Source organism: Corvus moneduloides, chromosome 3 (genome assembly GCF_009650955.1).
Source record: "Corvus moneduloides isolate bCorMon1 chromosome 3, bCorMon1.pri, whole genome shotgun sequence".
Taxonomy (NCBI): Eukaryota; Metazoa; Chordata; class Aves; order Passeriformes; family Corvidae; genus Corvus; species Corvus moneduloides.
Genome location: NC_045478.1, coordinates 120,418,040 through 120,441,268, shown reverse-complemented (window position 1 = coordinate 120,441,268; position 23,229 = coordinate 120,418,040). Strand labels below are relative to the sequence as shown.

Genomic DNA, 23,229 nt, shown 5'->3' with positions numbered 1-23,229 from the left:
GTTCATTTACCATGTGTAACAAACCAAACAAAAGCACTAATTATGGAATTACAGGGTCACATTTTAATTCCTGAATTTTACAGTTCAGCATTAATATCACCACATGTATACAAATGGTGTAAAACAAGTACAGTGGTATCTTTAATACAAAATAAACTTCTGTTTTATGGAAAAAACTATACTTCATATCTACACAGACAGCCCATCTTTTTTCAAACAAGAGCTAAAATTAAAACTAACTACAAAAATCTCCAAAACAGAGAAACTGCTTCAGTTTAAACTATTCCAGGAGAAATGGACCCATAACACATATTACAAGAGTGATCTATGTGGTGGATTGCAGCTGGTTCCATCTTTTAACATCTCTGACACAGTTGCTGGGAATCTCCTCTCACTTTGTCATGATCTCAGATCACATATGGGCAAACTAACATTAAAATATTTACAGTTCATGTGCTGCTCTTGAAAATAAAACCTGGACTGTTTGCCTCTGTCACCTTGCTGTGAACTCACCTATTCCTGTCACAGTTCACTCACCTATGTGGAATGTGCTTTTGTGTTTTAAAAAAGCAGCTTTTGTACCACCCCCAGGTTCAGGTGCTGCTTGTGGATTCCGCCTCCAAGCCCTCAAGGTGTTCTCTTGGCAATAATTCCATCTTGGTCCAAACTGACTTTGGTGTTAAAATGCTGCTCAGTCCATCACTACGAAAAACCTGTGAGTGTTTTTTATTCCCACCTCACCCACGCGATTTCAACTCCCAAACAGGGAAATGGCTGCTCCGAGAGGAGGCGGCCCTTGGAACACCGCCGAGCGTGGCTGGAATTCGGGCTCTTCCCAACCTGAAGCCGACAGCTGTGGGATGTGCCGGGTACAGCCCCACTGTGACACAAGCAGCTCCGGGAGACCCTTGGGAAGCCACTGCTCCTTGGCATAGATATTTCTGGACGTCTCACTGACAAAACAAGCAAAACCTTCAATTTTGAATCCAGCTTCCATTCTCTCCTCTTGGAAAATACAAATTAAAACTTATTTTAACTGTTTTAAACAACTCAACATGCACTATAACTGCAGTGTCCCTCCCTCCAACCATGAGAAATGCAGTTTAGTTGGTAATAAATGGTCCCAAAATACGGATTGTTCTTATGCAAACAGAGTTAGTTTTCCCTTAAAATTTTTTTTAAAAGAGGCATTGCTAAAAGAACACAACTGACAGCACCATTACAAAATTAAGATTACTGGGTTCAAAATTTAAGCTTGAATTTTATTTTTTTTCCTAGTTCTGTTAAACACTGGGGAAACCCTGCAATATTTTAAAAAAAGTGTTACCATACCTTTCCCTCCCCCTTTCCCTTCCGACACCTGAGACTTTCCTTGCTGAGAAGCCATCATCCAGGTTCTGAGAATACTAACCCACCTTTTTTTTTTTTTTAATTTTTCATTTTTTTGACAGCCTGAATGGCAGACTCCTTACTTTCTAGAAAGACATTAAGTTCCTTGGAAGCTTTGTGTTTACAAAACTAACCCTTTCTAGCTGATACACCGAGTTTCTTTTGCTACTCCTTGTATTATCTTATATACTCATGGGAGAAAGCTTTCTGAATCAGATTCTTTTTAGCTCTTAAAACGGTTGCAGCATTTGAAACCCCGTAATAAAAGTTCTTATTCCAAGGTTTTGGTTTCTTTTATGAACCCAGACGAGGTCTTTTTCTTGGAGATGTCTCCTCCTCTTCATCATCGTCTTCATCGTCAGGATAATCCACTAGCCCAACTAGACTTCCCTGCCAATCAGAAACAAGGAAAAAAGAAATTCTCACATTGAAAAAATACCCAGGAATTGCAACTTTAGTACTCAACCTCCAGCCAACCTGTCTGGGACACACCAGCCTGAAGGTTTCTTGGTGATGCCTTTGGCATTCCAAGTCCCATTTGTCTGGAGAGTGGGTTTGAACCTCAAGCTGCAGGAAGTACTGGAGTTTCCTCGCTCCTCTGGGTCTGGACTGCAAATTGTTTAAAAATCACCTTCAGCCCAGCTGGACAGACATGAACTCCCAACGTGCAGGCTGACATCCCTTTGGCTGCTCTGCCTTAGGGTGGGAAACCAACTCCTGCCACGCTTTTTTGTAGCTGCTCAGGAGCTCGAGGGCTGAGGATTCCAGTAATGCACAGCTGAGTCAGGCACCACAGAGGGGTCACTCCCTGCATCTGTCCCCTTAAAAACACTCAATTCCCAATCTGGAGGGGCACTAACAGAGTTCCCCAAACCGCCAATTTCCTTTGTACATCAGACACACAGAGCAGCAACTGGGCAAGGAAAAAAGTGGCAACAGCGAAATGATGCAGAGGATGCGGGATGAGACTGCGCCCACCAGATTGCAACAGAGTCCAGCCCTGCTCAGACCTCCCCAGAGCAGTCAGGGATTCACTGGAGGGCTCAGGGTGAATTTATCACCAGCTCAGCCCCACTGCCCACAGGCTGTTGCTGCTGTTACCCTGGGACAGCCCTGCACCAGGACAGCCCCACACGAGTTCTCCCACCTTGGGGGCCGGCACCGCCGGGCTCAGGGCCGTGTTCTTGGAAGAGGAGCCGTTGGAGCTCGCTGGTGATGTCTGAGCTGCCACAGATTTGCTGTTTGCACCGTTCGCACCGTTGGCTGAGCTGGCTGAGTGGGAAAAAGTGAATTTGAATCCCCCAGCTGAAGTCCTTTTTGGAAGATTTTCTTTGTCTTCACTCTCCTTAGCTGAGGGACAAACATTGCCACACTTAGGTATCAGCTGCACACCAAGGAGTACAATCCACATCACAGTGCAATCGCGGGGCAAGAGCCAGCAGGTTTTTTTGGTTCCAATTCTGCTGCAATTCTCAGTTCCCCAACCAAGCCCATCCTGAGCCCACCAGCAGCAAACTGAGCAGGGCCTGGATGCTGAGGGCACCAGGGACATGGCTCACCTGGAGCACACAGGCACATTCAAAGTCCTGCTTTTAAATGGCATTTAAACCAGATGCATGCTCCAAGCAGTTTAACTTGTTCTTTTAATCCTAGACTGGCTTGCAAGGACACGTTTGGATCTCATGACTCAATCACACAGAATGCCCTGTACTGCTGCTCGAGGTACAGGGCACAAACCACAGGCTGGTTTAGGTGATACTCCACGAATCTGCCATGGAGCACTTCCAGTGCCAACAAGCTCAAACCGAGTAAATACCTTTTTTAGTTTCCATAAATTTTTCATAGCTATCTGGAAAATCATCCTCCTGTTTTGACTTCTCAACTGGAGGTACAACAGCTTCGCCTTCTTCCTCTTCATCTTCATTGAACCACATTTCTTCATCCTCCTCCAAGGCTCTGGCATCCCTGCGGAATCTATTGCTACGCAATATGGATGGGACACTGTAAGAGACACACACAGTGATTCCAGCTTGGCTGCTGTTTCAGACTCGGGACCAGAAACACCTTCCAGAGTTTTAGAGGGAGCTCGATGTATTTGAGAAGGCAATCCAGCTCCACCTCTGGTTCTGCCCTCACCCCAAGACTCACCAACACCCCATATGATGATGAGCCAGACTGAATCCCAAATCAGAGCAACATTCTGTTCCTCTTAAGCTGAGAGTTTTCTGAACATAGCATTTAGTGCACTGGCCAACATCAGCTCTACTACACTTGGCCACAAGGAAAGGCAGATGCAGCTTTCTTCTAATCCAAGAAGTTTTCACCAAGAATGAAACCCAACCCCAATCCCAGCCTCCTGCTCCTGCTGTCCTCTAGGAAAGAGAAAAGCAAGGAGCAGCCGTGCAGAGTGGCAGCCACTGGCAGGCTCGGAGCACAGAAAGCGGGGCCTACCTGTTCAGCTTCTGGCTTTGTCGGTCCTTTTCTTGCTCATATTTTGTCTTCAGTCCCTTGAACGTCTGAACATATTCAATAGATTCAAGTGCATTATAGAAGTTTTCAACTATGTGTGCAATAAGGGACTTAATATCTTCCTGCAGAAGAACAAAGCAGCGTTTCAGCCTCAAATGGGCACAGGCAGAAGTTCAGAAAGCTTTTGAGCTCACTTTGGAAAGTAACTGATTTCTTGCCCAGAGCCAAAGCATTATTGTACAAGATTATACAAAAGTGAAGCATGAAATCAGATTTATCCTTAATAAAAGAGATGAGATCGAGAAATATTTATAAGGCTTCCCACAGAAACAGACAATGGATTCAGCAGTGTCCCAACTGTATTTGTGATGCTTCTGTTAAACCAGGATACTTTATGTAGGACAGCTGTGCCCTGTTCTCCCCACAGGCTACAGCTCTCCCCAGTCCTCAGCAGCTAAACCAGCTCATGTGGGACCAGGAACTTTGGTCAGCCCCCTCTAACAAGTCTCTCACCATTATCAGGCAAATCCTAACATTCCTAATGTTCTTCTTGCTGGAAAAGACAGCAGCTACAATATCCTACAACTAAAAGCCACCCTTCACTTTCACAGGCCACAAAGATTCCCAGCAAAGCCTCCCACACATCAAGGCACTGGCAGCAAGTGGCTCAGGAGCTGCTTTAAGTCCTTGTTTTTCAAGGAGCTGGGTGTTCCTCTAAGAGCTGGAGCTGCAGCTGGACTCACCACTCTGATGAACTCAAACAGCTCAATCACAGCAGAGTTGAGCAGGTTGTACCGAGTGCCATTATCCAGCAGGGCATTGATAACTGGCTCAAAGAGGTTTCCCTTGGTGATGTAACGGTTATAAAATTCATCTTTCAGGCCAATTATCCTCCTCATAAAGCGAAGAGCACCTGTGGGAAGAAAGAATCAAGGAGTTAATAACCACATGCCAGGGCTCATGGAAAGAACTGAAACACCTGCTGTTACCCAGAGGAAGATGCACCCCCAAACCCAGAGCATTAAAATCTCATTCACACTCATTAACACAAATTCCAAGTTCAAGTGTACACTGGAACACCTTCCACACAGTGCACACCAAGCCTGGAAGAAGGAAATCACAACAGCTCCATACTCACACAAGGCCAGAAAGGTGTGTTTTGAATTCATCAAGACCAGTACTCTTCTTAGCAAATCTTTGTTCATAATGTAATTCTTGATGTGATATGTGTGATGTTCCACACAAAAAGTAAGCAGTTCCAAAATTAAGGCAAGTAGTTGTGCTGTTTGGTAATTATCTGCAAGAAAAATTAACAATTTAAGCTTTCAATAGCAAGGCTGACTAAGAAAAAAAAACCTCAGTAACTTAAAACCAGATGAAAATGTTCCTTCAGCTTCCAGTTGTCCCAGGTGAAGCAAAGCCCTTACATCTATTTCAATAAAAACTATTAAAAGAAATAAAGTATGGGCGTACCTAACTTTTTTGTTTAATAGAATACCATACACAGCACACAAGAAAAGTTTCAAAACTCAAAATCAATTCAAACTCACCAGGACAAATTGTATTACTCTTAGTGGATCCAACTACTGCATCTAATAGAGAGAAAATAAAAACAAATGTCAGAAAAAGGTTTTCAAAGCACTGTCAAGATTTAAAAGATGGGGATAAACAATAAATTCTACCAGATGGTCAGATTTTTCATCAGACCAAAAGTTTCTGTGAGCTACAGGGACATAAACGTGCAGCAAGAACACAGCCAGTTGAGATTTCTGTATTTAATTTACCTTACAAAGTTCTAAATACATCTAGGTGAAAATGTATAACCTAAAACTTAGGAACATTATATAGAATAAGACTACCAATCCTAAATTTTTCAAATAATGCATTAAAACAAGTACTACAGATTTTAGATGGAATGTGCAAAACTTTTTTTAGCTTAACATTTGAGACCTACAGACACGTTCTGCTTTACAGGAAGTATTTTTTCAAGGCAATCAACAACTGTATATTCGCATGATGAACATCAAGGAAGTGCATCTTTCACAAAGCACAGCATGAAGCTACAGCAGCATCCAGAGCTGCAGGAAGGAGCTGAAAACTGCTGCCCACAGAAGCCCTGTCCCTTCTGTGCAGTTTTCCACACGTGCATTCCCAGCTGGCACCTCAGGCTGATCCCTGGGACCAGCACTGTCAGCCACTGCCAAACACTACAGGCCTGCAAGGAGGAAAAAGAAAATGGAAATATTCAGTACCTTTTTCACATTTATCTTCTGATGTATTGGCCAGAAGCGGCGCGGTGAGAACGTGCATACAATGGTTGTAGAAGAAATTGAGAAATTCACTCTTTTCTGTTTTCTAAAACAAAAACAGCTTTATTAAACAGTGGGATTTGTACACAGGCTTTTAAATAAGAAAGAACAGTAACACAGGAAACAGCCCACACAGAATTCTATTGGCTCCTTCAGGTCTGCCTGTATATTTGTTGGGCCTGCAGGACTGTCTTTGCTCAAAAAAGATCAGTTTCTTCATTCTGGGACAACGAACCAAGCTCACCATCACCAAAAAATCCCCACCATGCAAACATCTACTGAAAAAACATCAACAACTCAAAAAGCTTGACAAAACTTTTTTAATAAACACCTGCACAATCCCCCAAAATGGAAACTTTAAGCTTATTTTTGGCTTGTTTAAATTCAGTATCAGAGCAAACACAGAGAATATCAGGTTTTCAGCTTTGCTGGGACAGCGCAGTGTCTGCACTCCCCACATCTCCTTACATTGGCTGTGGCCAGCATATTCTCTGGGTCAATCAGAGTTCTCAGCAGCCCCATTAACTGAACAGCTCCCCCGAGCTCCGGATCCGTGTCACAGATCATCTGCTCAATGACCACATTGATGAGGAGGATGTCCTGCAGAAAAATCCCAAACAAACACACCAGCAAACAATTAGACACAGTTTCAATAGAGGAAAGTAATTTCCATAGTTTCTGTCATTTTTTGAAGACAAATTTAAATGAAACGGAAGAACTGAGAGTTGCATTTGGATACAGAAATTCTGTTAAGCACAACCCTCCACACCTACAATCCTTGTCAGTCAGACCTCCAAAACTGTAAACTCACGCAACACCAACAAGCTCAGAAGTGTATATTTGTGTATTAAATCTACTTTTTCCTTTGTTTTTAGGGGTTTGTTTTGATGTTTTGTTTGTTTCCTGCTTGCCCAAAGACTGGTATATTCAACAGACTGCAAACCACTGTGACTTACATCATCACTCTGCTGGGCCTCTTGCATCACAAATTCTCGGACCATGGATGGGCTAAATTCTACTAGATAAGAAAATATATCTGTAGCAGCAGATCTAACTTGCAGATCGTCCATTCCCTAATACAAAGAGAAGTTGATTAGCAAGAACAAATTAAGTTTGGTATTTATTATCAAGTACAGCTGCAAATAATAGGTAGTTCAAAGTGTTGAGAACATCACATTACAGGAGTTTCTATGAGAAACACAGTAATAGGGTTACAGAAAAACAACAATAAACCAGCAAAATGAATTGCAATGGTCAGGCAGCAACAGCTGCTTCAACCACAGGAGTGAAAGACATTCCATTTTCCCACTGCTGATTAGGACAGATTAATCTGCTAATGACAGGATTACGGGATCTTTTGGGAAGAACCAGCCAACAGTTCAAGATTATCTAAAAATACTTCTCTGGCCCTGGGCCAGCAACAACCACAACAACAATCCAGCTGCCAGTTTTTACACCCCTTGTCCCAAGGACTGTGCTGCCCACAGGCTCACACAGAGGGAGTAAAAATGCCCAGAGCACTGCAGAGCCAGGGGCAGCCTCTGCATTGGGAATGCTCCAATCAACTCCCACTCCCAGCACAGCAAAACTGACACAGAGGGCTCAGCAGAGCCAAAACTGCTTCAACGGCTGTGGCTCTTCTGCTTGGGTTAAAATCAGCTTTAAGTTTCACTCACCATTACAATTTCAAGGGCTGGAAGAATTCCCAGCTTTGCCAACGTTTTGAAAAACGCATCTCTGTTCTGAGGTTGTAACGTCTGAGAAAAGGCGCAGAATTCCTTGAAAAAGTTCACCTGTTGCACAGGGAAAAAGTAATTACAGGTGTATTTGGGTCAGAAAACTCTGTGAAAGGAGGAAACAGCTACATTCTGTGGCAGAGTTTGTGCGCTGGCTGATTCTACAGAAACCCTCCAGTGACTGCAGAAGGGTTTCACTGTTTCTCCTTCATCCCGCTCAGGTAAAGCCTTGGAGGCACCACGGGGAGCTGGGACTTACCAGTTCACACCGTTTGTCATCATCTGTAGCTTCATCTGTTAATTGTGCAAAAACTTCCGATAAAAACTTCTCGTCTTCCTGTGCAACACACAAAAGGAACACACCTTACACAGCGCCTCTGGAAAAGAACTTCCATCTTTACAGGATCCAACCCTGCAGAAGTCCAGCTCTCCACCTCTCCATCCAATTTATCCCAAAGAAGGCAAATGCCAGAGCACACATCCAGCGGGATCATTCCCAGGGCATTGTTTCAGCACTCCCTCTGAGCAGCAGAAGCAGCTCCAGGAGACCAGAGCCAGGTAAGGCTGAGCTCAGTGATAGTCCCTAAAACTGCAACTACAAAGTGCCGGCCACGGGACAACTCTGCACCCATGTCCCCATTACCTTTCTTACAATAAAACAATCTCTCCCACTTGCAGACCTTCTGCTTTGCCAAGCTGGGAAACTTTATGGACTATTACTGCCTTTTTATATTCACATCCTCTACTACACCAAGAGATATTTAAGTATATACAGGACAACACCGCACTTCTTGCAAAGCATTTCAGTTACCCCATTGAGTAAGATCAAGAAGTACCCAAAAACCAGGGTGAACATTGGCATCTCTCAAGGGTTTGGGCACTTTCTGCCCTTTGATTAGTCTGCACTCGTTCACATTAAAAACAGTGTTGGCATTCTCTCAAATGTTTCTGTTACCTTTTAAAGACAATATAAATCTGACAGCAAACAGTAACATGCTACAGCTTTACAAAATTTTGCATCACTGTACCAATTCTACTCAATAAACTTGTGCATTGAACAAAAATGAACAGAATAGCAGCATTCCAATAAATGTACATGAACTTTACATTGCATAACACAGAGCGTGCTTACCTCTCTATTTTGCTGTGTGCTGTCACTAAAATTTCTGTGCTTTATTAGCGTAACTTAATACAGAATTTTTACAGTTACAGCAATGCCAACCAAAGACTGGCAAACTTTTTCCTGACAATTTTAAGACGTGGGGATAGAAGTGCTTTACAAACAAATGATACCTGGAATCAACATCACAGGGAGTGCAACATAGTAGTTTAGTAGATTCAGTAGTTTATTTTAAGCTTTGCTGGCTTAAACAGCTTAATTAAGCCTGTTACAAAAAAAACCCCCAGCCATACTACAATCAACAGCAGATACGGTAGAAAATCCCTACAGCAGAACACCTAAGCACAGAAATATCTCCTGCATGTCTAAGGCTGCTACACAGCCCAGTCCTGTGTCCTAAAGCACAGGATGGATGGAGGCTCCTTTCCCACATGGCTGCCCTTCCATCAGCAGCAGCACTGGGATCTAGTGCTCTGTGGCACGTAGAAAGGAGCTTTGCTGCCGTGGCAAACACAATCTGCTGCTCCTCTAAACTGCCTTCTCCCAGGGAGCTTTGCCAGTGTATTTAGGGTAACAGGATGTCCAATGTGTTCCCCAAACCCAAAGGAGCTTTAGAGTTCTTGTGCCCAACAAGCTGATTTACAGGGCTGCAAAAGCAGTCCTGGACCTGAGGTCCCCACCACCAGGGAATTCTCCTCAAGTGTGCTGTAACATCGTCTCCATGTGTGCTTTCTTCTCAGTCTGTAATTCTCAAGGATCAACATTATTTGTAAATCATCACACACCTCAATTACAGACTTTAGAACAAGCAGGCAAACCTGTGTGCCACATACTCCATCTGTGATGGCAAGGACAGCCATGACAGAACCAGCAAAGAACTGTCAGGATTTCAGAACCTTCTGTAAAGAGCACTCGAGGTAACAGCAAATCAGAGTTCTGTTACAGCACAATTAAACATTCAGTACTGTACAGCCTCAATGAAAAATAAAGAACTCTACAGACTTGATCTCTAAATGTAAACAGGACTGTGGCCTCAGGAGAATAATACTGCATTTATTTGTAGTTTTTGAAAACATATGCAAAAAGAATTTAAAGGAAAATCTTTATTTAACACAAAGCCATTAATTTTGCAAGAGGGATTTAATTTTTTGATTCTTTCTGCTATTGAGCCACAAAGAAGAAAGTGCAAAGAAGCCAAATAGCATACTCATGCAATCCTCTGCAATTACTCAGTTTTGATTTATTTTCCAGTCCTGTACTGCACTCTTTACTGCATTTCACCCATATCTGAGCTCATTAATATACTCCATATGGATACATTATGTCTCCAGTGCCCCTCTCTTTCCACCATTTTTACTCCCTTCCTCTTCTCAACTCTTCTTGGTGTTTATTATAGAGTCTCTCCAAACTCACCCCAAGAGGTCTGTGACCTGTCCTACACAAATGTACCATTTTTGGACACAGATAAACACAATAAAGCCACTTCAGTACCCGTTAGTTTGCACAACGCAGCACCAACTGAAAAGCCCAAAATGCTATGAAGTTCACACAGCTCTTCACCGAGGCTCCTTACAGGGTCCCAACCACCTTGGAGCCTGCTTCTGACTACAACGTGTGCAGGACAGCTTTTCATAAAGTAACAGCTTGGTTATTTATTAGTTAGTACTTCTGGATATATATTCTCATAGTAGGAAAAAACCCCAGCAACTAATTACTTAATTTTTAAGACAACATGAACATTTGAAATTAGTACCATGATGTAACAACAGTGAAACAGGAATGGGTCTGAACATGCCCTTTTGGATCACAGATCCAGAATTTGTTACAAAAACAATGTTACAATGTCCCTAATACAGAATACAAGAAGTTGCCTGTTCCCTAAATACCTACACAAACTTGACCAAAAGGTGTACGTTGGTTGAGAATCAGGGAGAAAAATCTTCAACTTTACAGCCCATTAAAAAATATTAATATACTCACCTGAAATGTACCTTTACAAAATACAAAATCAAAAGTATCAGAGAGCAGTGGAAGCATTCAAAACATTGAGCAAATGAAGTGTGTGTGATTAACTGTAATCCATTTTTAAACTACAACTACAGGTATCAACACACAATCCATCCAGACCATATCAAAAACCACTTACCTGTAACATACTGACAATCTCAACTTTGTTGAAGAAAATAAAGGAAGTGAGGGTAGAAAGAAAATTCTCTTCAAAAACAGATGGTGTTGGCAAGATGATGTCCTGAATATACTGTACCCTGTAAGTCTGGTGGATTTTTTGCCTGAGTTCAGAGTCTGTAATAGGAATAACCTCCTTAAATTTTGCTGTTTTGGTCAAGAACTCCCTGTGCCGTTTTGGCTGAGCCAAAGAAGGATCGTACTCGAGGCATCCGACCACATCCATAATACACTCATCAGAGAACATCACCTCAAACAGAGTTGCTTTGTTGAGGAACAAAATCCCTCTAATAATTTCGTACAAATGATGCAAGCCTTCGGTGTTCTCTAAATTCTCACAGACTTGGAAAAGCTGTAACAGTTTTTTAATGTAGCCTTCGTTCTCCAAGGCCAGCGCCAGCTTTTCCCTACGGATGGGTGAGGAGAGAACAGAGGTAACTAGGTCAGCAATCTCTTCAAGTTTGTTGAGTTCACAAGTAGGAAGGTCAATCAGAGGGCTGGTTTCAGGCATTTCCTCTATGTGTTCCTCTTCTGACTCAATAAGGTCCTGCGTGACTTCCACCGAAGGATCCTTACCCTGAACCTAAGAAAGAGTGCACACAGTTACTGTCCGATCCCAAACTACACACAGAAGTCAGCAGGTCAGTAACTGAAATAACAACACATCTCAATTGCCCCATTTGTCCAAGGAAGCTGCTCGGGAATCTGAGCTCTCTGGTTCCTTACAGCATATTTGCAGTTCCACTGCACTCCAACGAGCTGCTTCCTGAGGCTGGCTGGGAGAAGGACAATTAAAACATGGAACTCCGGCAGTCCCTTTTTAATAAACACAATCACACAAACACCACTCCCTTCCCAAAAAACACCAACCACCTGAGTCCCACCATTACAGTGATTTTTCAAAAGCCTGACATTCAATTAAGAAAAGAACAACTCATGTTCCAAGCAGGGGCAAGTCAAGATCTTACACAGAAAATAACAATGAATATTTGATTCTTTTACAATCAATCAGGTTCAAAAAGGATGCAAAAATACATCAAGTCACAGAAGACACAAGAAAATCTGGAATAAAACCAGGATGTTTCATGTTTACTGTACCTGGCAGATTTTTTCCCAAATTTCATCACAGCCAGCTTTTTCTTGAAAGCTCAGTGCTAAATCATAGTTCTCTGCTTCTGACCAAACAATCAGTGTGTCCTGTTTGAGATAAAACCAAGAAAAGAATTGTTTCTGAAACAGGTCTGCACTGCATATTAATCTCCATTCCCTTACAGACAACGTCTACAGAATAAATCATTTTAATTAAAGCTATACTTGCCAAAAGAACGTAAGACACCAAAACACTAAATCATCTGTTCTGCCATAAGGAACATCAACTTTCTTTCTTGTTATTTTATGACCACTACCTTACACAAACCATATTTAAAGATACTATTTTTCATATGCACGCCACTTATGATGGCACTTCTCTGCAAGATATGTTTCTCGAACCAAGTCTTGAAATGGGAATGCACACACTAGATGAAGAAAACCTGCAATATGACCATTTAAGTATTGTCATATTTAGCAAGGCTGAAACAAACCCCTAAAATTTCAATTTCCCCCTTAGAAAGGGTTTAAGACAACCCTAGATATGTGAGATATAATGCCTAGCTAATGTTCAAATATTCCTTTCTGAATTAAAAACCATACAACCTGAATAATATAAAACTCCTAAGTTCTTACTAAAGTTACAACCATCTTGCTGGTTATTTTCATTTGAGCCAGGTTTTTTATCTGTGTTACTATTGTCTCCATCAATACAATTTGTGCACTTGCACAGTAGATCTGGAAGTTTCGATGGAATTTCTGAATAGACTAAAATGGTTTTTGAAGAGGTTTTACTAGGACACTTGCTGCTGTCCTGTAAGGAATGCAAGCCTGTACTTCAACATTCAAATATAGAGTGGTTGTGGTTTAATCCCAGCTGCCAAGTAAGTACCACACAGCTGCTCACTCACTTCCTCCCACTAGTGGGTTGGGAAGGAGAATCAGAAAAAGGTGAAACTTTTACTCTTGAGATAAGAGCTGTTTAAAAAACGAAATAAGGTAAAATATAACGAATAATTACAATAGTTACAGCAATGAAAAGGAAGGTGAAGAAAGGAACAAACCCCATGACAGACAAATGATGCACGATAGAGCTGCTCAGCACCACCTGAGCAGTGATCGGCCCCTCCCAGCCAACCCCCCTAGTTTATCCACTGCCCCTGTTATCCTGGGATATGGAACATCCCTTTGGCCAGGTCAGCTGTGCTGGCCACGCTCCCCCACAGCTCCTTGTGCAGCTCCTCACTGCCAGAGCACGGGAAACTCAACAGTCCTTGACTCAAGGTAAGCACTGCTCAGCAACAACGAAAACATCCCTGTGTTATCAGTGTTATTCTCATCCTAAATCCAAACCACAGCACTGCACCAGCTACTGGGAAGAAAATTAACTCTGTCCCAGACAAGAGCAGGACAACAGCTCCCCATCCCACAGCAAACTCATCTTCATATAAAAATATCCAAACTGAGCAGCTCTCTGCTAACTCTCCACTATATTTGATGAGCTTCAGCAAAACTGTTCAACATTCCAAGTTTGTTGACTTCCTGAACTGTTACCACAGTTTTTTAAATACTGAAGTGTTTTTAAAACACTAGCAAGCCCTTGCTTAATGGTCAGTAAGGTAACTTAGTTCCCTCATTTACAATGTTCAATATTCACCACACAATTCATCAAGGCTGGTTAGATCTTCACCTTATGCACCACTTTTAGTGAACACAAAATATTAAGAGTGGTATCTGTAAGCTCAGCAAGGAAACCCAAAGAAATGCCTGATTATAGATACCTGATACTCCTCAGGAAGCTTCAGGGGCCGTGAGGTTTAAACAGCCCTTTGTAAATGCAGTTATCTGGGCTTACACGGGTCAGGGAGCACTTGTGTATTTCCAGGAGTGAGGACACTGACATTTGGGAAGGACTGCTGGCATGGGACAGTAGGTTCCCTCTTCAATCATTTGGAAGGTATTTGGAAAACACACATCTCTCTCAACAAGCACAACTTCCCAGCTGCTCCAGCTATCACTGGAACATGAATGAACATCAGCAGCACTGATAACAGCATTAATCCTTCAGTTCTTTTCTACAGTAATCCTAATCCTTCAACATCCATGTGGAGTAGTATATCTTGGGGGTTTTGTCTTTGCCTTTTTTTGTTTTGAAAATAAAGTTTAGAATGACATCACTGTTGACAAATGCCTACCAATAGATCTGCTTCCTTCTCCCAAAATAATCACAGGCCACACTAAAAACAATGGAATTTGCACAGACACAATTTTTTTCCTTTCTTACTAATTTTTAAACATTTCTTTAGAGAAACAAAGTTTCCCTCTTGTGGAAAGAGCGGAGTTCAAGCACTGTGGTTGGAGCACTGTTGTCAGTTGTTTATGCATATTACATTTTTCTCCTACAGTGACAAATACTAATAGGGAGCCTCTCTGCTCTCAGGCTCCAACTCACGGGCACAACTGGTCCAAGTTCTTAGAGCAGACATAGTTTTCACTCACAGCTGTCCCCCGTCACCTCCAGCTCAGGACAGCTGGATCTCTGTGTTTACCATGTGCCATTTCAGAGTCAAGAGTTCAACTGGGCTTCGAGAGAAAAATAGTAATTGTCAACTGCATGCACTGAAAAGCTTCATTGGCTCCCTGATCTGGTTCCCTTTCAGAGATTAATCAAAAAATAATTCTTGAGTACAATTTTATGTCTGTTACAGAATTCAAAATCTGAAAAGTTTATCCTGAAACATTCTGTGCAAATACTGATGCCCTGGCACTCAAAATCAATGCACTCCCAGGTAAGCTGAGCCTCAAAGGTGCTTCACTGAACAAAGAAGGACACACACACTCAGCAGCCCTATTCATAGCTCAGGATGATTCAAGGAAGAGAATTAATGCAGTAACTTAAAATGACTCCAGGCACCCAGGGACTGCAGTCAAAAATTTGTGAAAATTCTCAAGTTACTGAATGGTACTCGTTACAATCTGTACTGCCCACACAAAGCAGAAGTTATATAAGCTTTTCCAAAAATATTTCAGAAAGACTCGAAGTTGGTTTCAACAGAAAATAATTGTCCAATACCAATATAAAATGTACTCATCTGGCACACACTTCCTGCACGACCTCAGACAACCCACCAATAGCACAGACATCTTCCAGGCCTGGCTCTACCACCCCCACATGCTTAGAGGGGATGCTGCTCCATCCATGAGCAACAGCAACGTTCCTTAATTCACTCAAACACCATATAAAGACAAAAAAGATTCATTCTGAACAAAAACTGCAACAGCAGCTCAAACCCCTCTCCAGTTCTGGTACTGGTCTGCACAGTGCCTGCTGCTCCACCTCTCCATGTTCCTGCACTGCACCACATCCCCATGCCAGCACCGAAGTGCTGCATAGGGAAGCAGACGGGGAACACGTGCTGATAAAAATGAATCCAGGGGGAAGACATGTTTCAACTGACTCAGTCCGACATCTAACCTGCCACACGGTAATGTGAACACTCCTGCTGGCATAAAACAGCAGTGAAGAAGCCCTCTGGCAACCACTCAGGCTGGCTTTAACAGCACCTCAGCAAACGTGTTAAATCCTGGCCGCAAGGAACTCCGATTTTGCCTCGAGCAAAACGTTCTGTTGTCACAGGAGTGATGGCAACCCTGGGCAAAAGACAGGATTTGCGCAGGATCTTCATCTCAGAGCTGCAAACAGAGCACACCTACAGGAAAGGTAACACCGGAGGACAGCACTCCCAGTAAGGATTTCTGCAGCAGTTCAATGTCTTTCAGCCATGGACACTCTCTTCTGCCAGTTCTGCCAGGGAACAGTAACCTCAAGCAGAGGCTGAAACAACAAATGGGTGTGGTGCCAACTTTTAAAACAGCTCCTGCCAGAGACTCCAGAACACATCTGACCCTGCCCTCTGGCTATCGTGGGGTGTCCAGCAGAGATGTGTAACTCTCAAAGCCTATGCTCCAAAATCGAGAGGGACCTAAAGCTCTTCAGGCTCTCGTGTTCTTTGCATTCATCTAATTAGAGATAATTTTACACATTGTATGCTGAGCAGCTTGGCACCTATGTCCCATCCAAGCCCTATTTCCCTCGAGAAAGAAGTCGTGATGACAGCGTGCCCAACACCTGGACAGAATGAATTCCCCAGGAACCGCAAACACAACTGGAGCAGACAGGTAACAGGCCTGTCCTGTTTGGGGTTAGTCAATAGCTACTGCATGACTTGGCACCAACAGAGTAATACTGGAAGTCACAGATGGATGCACAGCACCGAAAAATCAGTGGTTGGTTTCCTTTTTTCACAGGACGCTGTTATGCAAACCACAATTAAGCATTAAGTACCCTCTAAGTCCACTCAAGTTATTTACATGAAGACAGATGTGTAGGCAGGGCACGTTTCTTTTCCATCAAGCTGCACCACCCTGCGGCTTTCCCCAATCCAAGACCACCAACTTGAGGACAATGCTCTGTGTGAAGCTGCACGAGGCTACACAAGCCTTAAAGAGCGAACAGCGAAGAAAACGCTTTCTGCCACAAGGACGCAAAAGCATTAGTATCAGAAATAAAAGCCAGCCAAAATAAACCTCAGCTTGAGTTTTCCTAAACTATGATCTACCTTTTCCACAAGAAAAATGGCAACAAAAGCTACTTAAGTCACTTGAAACTTTGTTACCAATTAAGTAAAAAATGCCTACAACTAATCAGTTGTAGTTTCAGGAAACAGGGTGTGAAAGGAAGCATTTTAAAACTTTGCAGCCACAAAATCGGCATTTGTATTTCTCTGTGTATAGGTTCCCTCTAGTAAACAGGAAGCAGTTGAAGACTGTCGGCTTCTGGAACTCTGAAGAGCTCCTTCCTCAGCATGGCCCACCCAAGGAAAGCCTCCAGCCACCAATCCCTAACAAGTGAAAAGCAGAAACCAAAGCAAACAGCCTCCTGGAAAGGCTGGCCCAAAACTCCACCTCAGTCCTAACCTAAAGTGAGCCAACCAATGCTCACGAGATAACAAAGTCTCTTTCTCAAATTCTCACACTGTAACTTGTCACGATAACAAAATCCTTAAAGACGTGTCCCTCTGTGACTTAGGAAGAACAAAATTACTATTTTCTAGCACTGAAACAGTTCTGGACACCATAATGATAAAGAACAGTATCAAACACTGAATGAAAGGAACAGAGACTCTACTGCAGAACAAAGGAACAGACAGAAAAAACTCCAGAAAACCCATGAGAACAATGCAGGCAGAGACATCAAAAATTAATGCTGAAAAAAGGAAAACAGTAAAAGCAGAAGAGATTCAGTAAGTTGATTTTTTCAGTAGATGAAACAAAAATAACCTATTAACACATCTCCCAACTGTTTTCCTTCTTTGTCTTGCAGCAGGTTAACCTCTAGGAAAGGTAACTCTCACCATGGCTTGTGGCCTTACCTAGGACAACAGAAGCTTTCCGGGCTTAAAATAAAAACTAAACAGCAACAACAAAGAACAAAGTCCCATAAAGACAAATTCCTTCACGTTATTTCCAGAAAAAGAACTCAAGAGGTAAGTAAATACACTTCAACAGACCTGGCCAAAGTTTTGCCTCCCTGATTTTGCAATTACTTCAGACAGCCTGGGATGGGAAACAAAAGTCACACATATACGTGACTTTTCCTTTCCTGTAATGATTTCAATATTTATCCAAATTGCGTAGATTAACTTCAAAGCCTGAAGTCCAAAATGTATTTTTCTAGAAGACCCACATATTAATTCCTAGAATGTGAAGTGTTTAGCACCCACAGGTTTCTAAGCAAGATTGTCACCTCTATAAAAAACACCATCAACAATTCCATGTCGTCCCGCTTTTCCTTTCTTCCTGAAAAATGCAATTACTCCGAGCACAAAACAATTCCTCAGCATCAGCACCCAGAGAAAGTAAAGCCTAGCAGTAATACTTGCCTGCTGTTTTTGATATGCAGTATTTGGATTTATCTTCGATTCTAACAGTAGTGAACCTGAAAAAGGTACGAAGAGAGATTTACTGAACTCAACAAAACAAACATCTCCACACATCTCACACCACTGCCCATGTGCCAGCCAACAGACCCTCAGCTTAATCCAAATCTCCCAGAAAATCCGCAAGAACTGCCTCCTTTAAATATAATTTCCTAAAATAAGCCAGATAAGACAAAATTCAACAGAAATACCCCTATTAAAATACATTTTTCTCTTCTAATTTAGTCCAAAATCCACTGTAGCACTCTTTTCTCCTGAAATCTGATGCCAAAACCAACTTATTTAGTGGTCTTTTAGGCCACCTATACAGATTCCAGCAGGTAACGTGCTGCCCAGCATAAAAATGTTTTTGCCCAGAGAAGCCACGTGGGCCACTTGCTTTTATTCCCTTCAGCTGCCCTTCAGAAGTGAATCACGCAGCTACTATAAACGCAGGGACTTTATCTTGTGTATGCAAGTAGTGTATGTCTCCTGGCAACAGCTCCGGAGCAATTTATACCAGTCTTAGGTGGTTTATTTAGCACATTAGCACCTGTCGGCTGACAAAGTGGGGAGCATGTACCTCCCCCCTCTAAAAAAGACCCTTAAAGGTGACTTTAAAGTGCAATAAAACACAAGGGATGCCACTCGACTCGAACACCACCAGTGAATTCCTAAGGGGGGAAAAAAAAGCAACAAACAAACAACTTTTTACAGCAGTAAGAAAAGAGCACCTCAAAAGCAAAGGATGTTGCTCTGAAAGCGAACAAAATGTCGTCACATGTCACAGCTTCAGCTCTACTCAGGCTGGGGAGCTGCAGCTGAGTCAGGGGAGGTTTGGGATGGGTATCAGGGAAAGGCTCTTCCCTCAGAGGGTGGTCGGGCACTGAACAGGATCCCCAGGGAATGGTCACGACCCCAACGCTGCCAGAGCTCCAGCACAGAGAGCCTGGACAACGCTCCCAGGGATGCCCAGGGTTGGGGTGTCTGTGCAGGGCCAGGAGCTGGACGGGATGATCCTTGTGGGTCCGTTCCAGCTCAGCATATTCCATAATTTTGTGAACTGGGAGGAGAAAAGTCTAGGACCACGGTATCAAACGCTGCTGTGGCTTGTGGGGGTAAGGAAACTTCACATGGAGCCGCAAGATAAGGGAAGGCACGGAGGATGGAAATAATAATAATAACAATAATCCTGTGGGGTCTCCCAAGGGAAGGCACCATCAGCCGAGTACGGCGACGGTGGGTGGAAGGCCCGGCTGGGGGGGCCCGGAGCCGGGCGGGGGGCGAGGGGAAGCGGCCCGGACGGCCTGGGCAGCCCCGGCCACGCTCTCACCGTCCGACTCGGCGCGCACCAGCAGCGACATCCCCTTCAGCCGCTCCACGTAGCTGGAGGAGACGTGCCCGGTGCCCCTGTCGTCCCATTGCCGATCCTCGTTGAGCGTGTAGACCTTCACTCGCCGGCGGGTGTCCGACATGGTGCAACCCCGGGCCCGCTCCGCCTCCGCGGGGGTGATGGAGCGAGGGCGGCGGGGAGCAAGCGGGGCCGCCGGGCCGCTCAGGGGCACCGCGGGGCCCTTAACGCGCCGCTTCCCATGGCGAGTCAGCGCCGCCGCGCCCCGTGCCGGGCCTCGCTGGCGCCGCTCCGCCTCAGCAGCTACCACAGCGCCGCCGCCATCTTGTAACCCGGCTCGGGCCGCCTTTCTCTTCCTCCCCGCCCGGGCACGGGCTCCCCTCGCAGGGGCTACGGCGGCCGCCCGCTGCCGCCGCGCCGCCGAGGGGACGGCGGCCACAGGGGCGGGGCGGGGCGGGGCCCGCGCGCGCTCCCTCACGGCCCCGGGCGGCGCCGAGGCGGGAACGGGGAGGCGGGAACAAAATGGCGGCTGCCCTCACCCCCAGGGGGGTGTGGGCAGATCACTGCCTTTTAACCCCCACAGCGTCTAAAGGGGGAAATAGCTCACATGGCCCCCCGAAAAAACTTTTTTTTTTCTTTTCGTTTTTCTGTTTTTCTTTTACAAGTCTGTCTAGAAGCGGTGGTGGCACCGCTGACGAAGCACACGCCTCCCCCGCTCACGCCACAGAAAGTGCCACCCACCGCCGTCACACAAAATGACGGGCGAGCTCCACACCCCGGCCAGGGTAAATTTAAACAGCGCATGCGACACAGCTTGAATGTTTAGGAAGAAAAGGTGTCCCTTGCATGGCAAAACGGCGGAAAGGTTAGTGAGCGGCGTCTCCTCACAGCAACAGCCATACTGTAACATACAGTCTGTGCATGCTTTGTACATCTCCACAGAAGGCTCGAAAGCGAAACTGGAGCTGAAGCTTCAAAATGAGAGAAACGTGCTTAATTAGCCCTTACACACACTGTACAATTTAAGACAGACCACTTGCCAAGCATCGTGGAGTCTATAAATCTTAAGTTTTCCACACTAAACACAATCTCCACGTTTCCTCTGTACTACAAATAAATAATTACATCTCCGTGCTTGCGTGGGAATAGGGAAAAAGGACACAAAAGTGTTCAGGGAGTCAAGCTGTGTGAAACAGTGGGAAATTGGGCACGAGGGGAAGCTTGAATGCGTCTCCGAACCCAATTTTTGAGGCTCTGAAGGGGAAGGAGAGGGGAGGGCAAGTGCTCCCGAGGCCAGGGTGTGCCTCATTCCCAGACAAAGCCAGACTTCCTTGGCTCTTGCCTCACGGTGAAAGCAGTTACACCGGTATGGCTCTTATTTACACGACTGGCATTTCTCTGCTCGCAAGTTCAATTGTTCCAGAGGAAGGGAAAGGAAATGTTTCCAACAAACTGTGCCACTCGTAAGTAACTATGTGCAACTTTTCCGAACATTCTCTAGGCAGATTTAGAAAACTTAGCATCTAAGTAACATTCAAGTCTCAGCTTTTGCTCTGACGTTCATTGTAACAGGCCTCTACGATTCATCATACAGTCACCAAGAAAATACAAGATACACCTCTGAGAATTATCATATACACTTATATTTAGCTGTATATGAGCACACTTTGTGTGCATCATTATGGATAAGTGACTCAGTAACTATAAAAAGACCATGTTAAGTGGTTTCAAAACCCTGGATTGAGAGTCACATGAACCAGTTTACAGTTGGGTTCCACACAAACCTTCCCTGCTATGTTTTAGTGGCCTTTTCTCTCAAGGTTTTACACACGGAGCATATTTCTACCTTAGAGAAAGCTCAATAAAAAGCAAACACACAAAAAGAAACACAAATCCCAATGGCCACAGCATATTTCTGCCCCAGGACATCTGCTGCACATGAACCCTCTCTCTCCTCCGCACGACTTCTGTGCGTGCTTTTTAGGTCTTCAAACCAAATGCACAAAAACAAAAGCATGACTTCTATTCATGATTAAATGCAGCACTTCTCGGGATACAGAAAACAGCAAGACACCACAGCAGAGTATTTTGGAGCAAGTTCTTATGGTGAATAGCTACAGAAAGGAGATACGTGAATTAGAATTGGCATGAAAAACTATTTCTCGTGCTTCAGCTGTGAAATAAGTCCATGATCTCTCCAGGCATGAACTCAATGACCTCTGTGGAAAAATATCACTCCAGAACACACCGGGATTGCATTCACTCAGATAAGGGGCTTCTCTTTGCCCAAAACAGCATCCAGGGGGTTGTGAAGCCCAGCATGACCCCGCCATCGGTACCCACAACCAGCAAGTCAGTTCTGGGGGCTTTGCCTGGACCAGACACGCAATACTTGCCCCAACAAATGTTACATACTGGATTTAAACCCAGGCTAAGACCAGGAAAGCATCTGAGTCTCTGCTCTCTAAGACAAACAGAAAGCAAAGCCGTGTTTTCCACTGTGGTGTTGCGCCTGCCAGCAGCTCATCCTTCCCCATTACCACCATCAAGTTATCAATGCTGAGAATTCTCTGTTCTTCATCAAAACAAAGGATTTCATTAGGGTAGACAGCAGACAGAGCAACTCCAAGTGTCAGAACACGAGCAGCAGAGAGCTCCTTTTTTTAGTTTTCCAAAGCAAGACAGACAACTCATTCCTAAATCACTTAAAATTTCTTGGAGTGAAATTAAGAGACTCTATCATTCCCTTTGGCATGTAATCCCAGAAGTACAATTATGCCAGCTCTTATACTTTTATGATAGCACTTGTAATATTTACTGATGGCATTTAAAAATACCCCAGCTCTTGACTCTGCACCTGCATGAAAACTTTAGACTTGTCAAATAAAGGCGTTTCTGGCCCTCCTGACCTGCTGCAGTGCTGCACCTGCCCAGCTTCACTCTCCAAGGCAATTCCTTTCAACAGCTCCATTTAAGACAGGTCATTACTGAAGTTAATTATGTTGAGCAGTAAAAAAAAAAAAGGAACTAAATCGCTATTTCAAACACGAAAAACCAGTTGCTGCAAAAGGACTGAGCTTGTCCTCTTGAGCACTGTGGACCCACCTGGTTTCTGATCATAGCTGATCCCACCTGAGAACCGAGTGCCTCCTGCCGTGGCCCCAGCGCCGGCTCTCGGAGAGCCCGGGACGTCCTTCCCCCAGGAAGGGTCACACCAGCACACGCTTACTCAACTCTTGGCTCCCATTGAGCTTCTCTCCTCAGGTAAGAGCAGCTGCTTTCTGCTCCTCCCAGACGGTTCCCAAGTGTGTTCTTCCCCCGCCCCTTCTCAGAGGGCCTAAAGCTGGTTCCAGATGCAGAAAGCCAGGCTGACTGTACAGGTTCTGCCACAGCCACATTAAAGCCATTTTGCTCCTTTATCATCCACCAGACAATGCCCCAGCACTGCAGTAGCTGCTTTACTGAGACCAGCACTACAACGTAGCCTCACAGAAATTAGTGTACAATTAAGGGAGATACACTTTGGAAAACCACTTTGATTGGAGAGGTCCATTTCTGGGAAGAGTTACCAGAAATGGAAACATCTGAGTTTCTATTCAGACAC

At 44.2% G+C, this 23,229-nt stretch overlaps 1 protein-coding gene across 5 annotated transcripts; it reads right to left on the bottom strand.

Annotated features, from left to right (window-relative positions):
• Positions 1 to 40: 40 nt before the first annotated feature.
• Positions 41 to 22,860, bottom strand: PPP4R3B (protein phosphatase 4 regulatory subunit 3B). Of its 5 annotated transcripts, none has more exons than XM_032103794.1 (16): positions 22,731 to 22,843; positions 18,239 to 18,294; positions 12,306 to 12,404; positions 11,170 to 11,790; positions 8,163 to 8,240; positions 7,844 to 7,960; positions 7,124 to 7,240; positions 6,636 to 6,767; positions 6,111 to 6,213; positions 5,409 to 5,450; positions 4,997 to 5,155; positions 4,602 to 4,771; positions 3,841 to 3,980; positions 3,206 to 3,390; positions 2,537 to 2,739; positions 41 to 1,779 (listed from the first exon to the last, which is right to left on the bottom strand). In XM_032103794.1, exons 4-16 carry the CDS (start codon positions 11,716 to 11,718, stop codon positions 1,684 to 1,686), a joined length of 2,091 nt encoding a protein of 696 aa, XP_031959685.1. In that variant the 5' UTR covers positions 11,719 to 11,790; positions 12,306 to 12,404; positions 18,239 to 18,294; positions 22,731 to 22,843; the 3' UTR covers positions 41 to 1,683. The 5 variants fall into 5 exon arrangements, with proteins under 5 accessions (XP_031959685.1, XP_031959682.1, XP_031959681.1 ...); XM_032103791.1 differs by lacking the exon at positions 22,731 to 22,843 and adding an exon at positions 19,608 to 20,053 and having other exon boundaries at positions 2,537 to 2,661; XM_032103790.1 differs by lacking the exon at positions 22,731 to 22,843 and adding an exon at positions 19,608 to 20,053 and having other exon boundaries at positions 3,206 to 3,369.
• Positions 22,861 to 23,229: the final 369 nt, after the last annotated feature.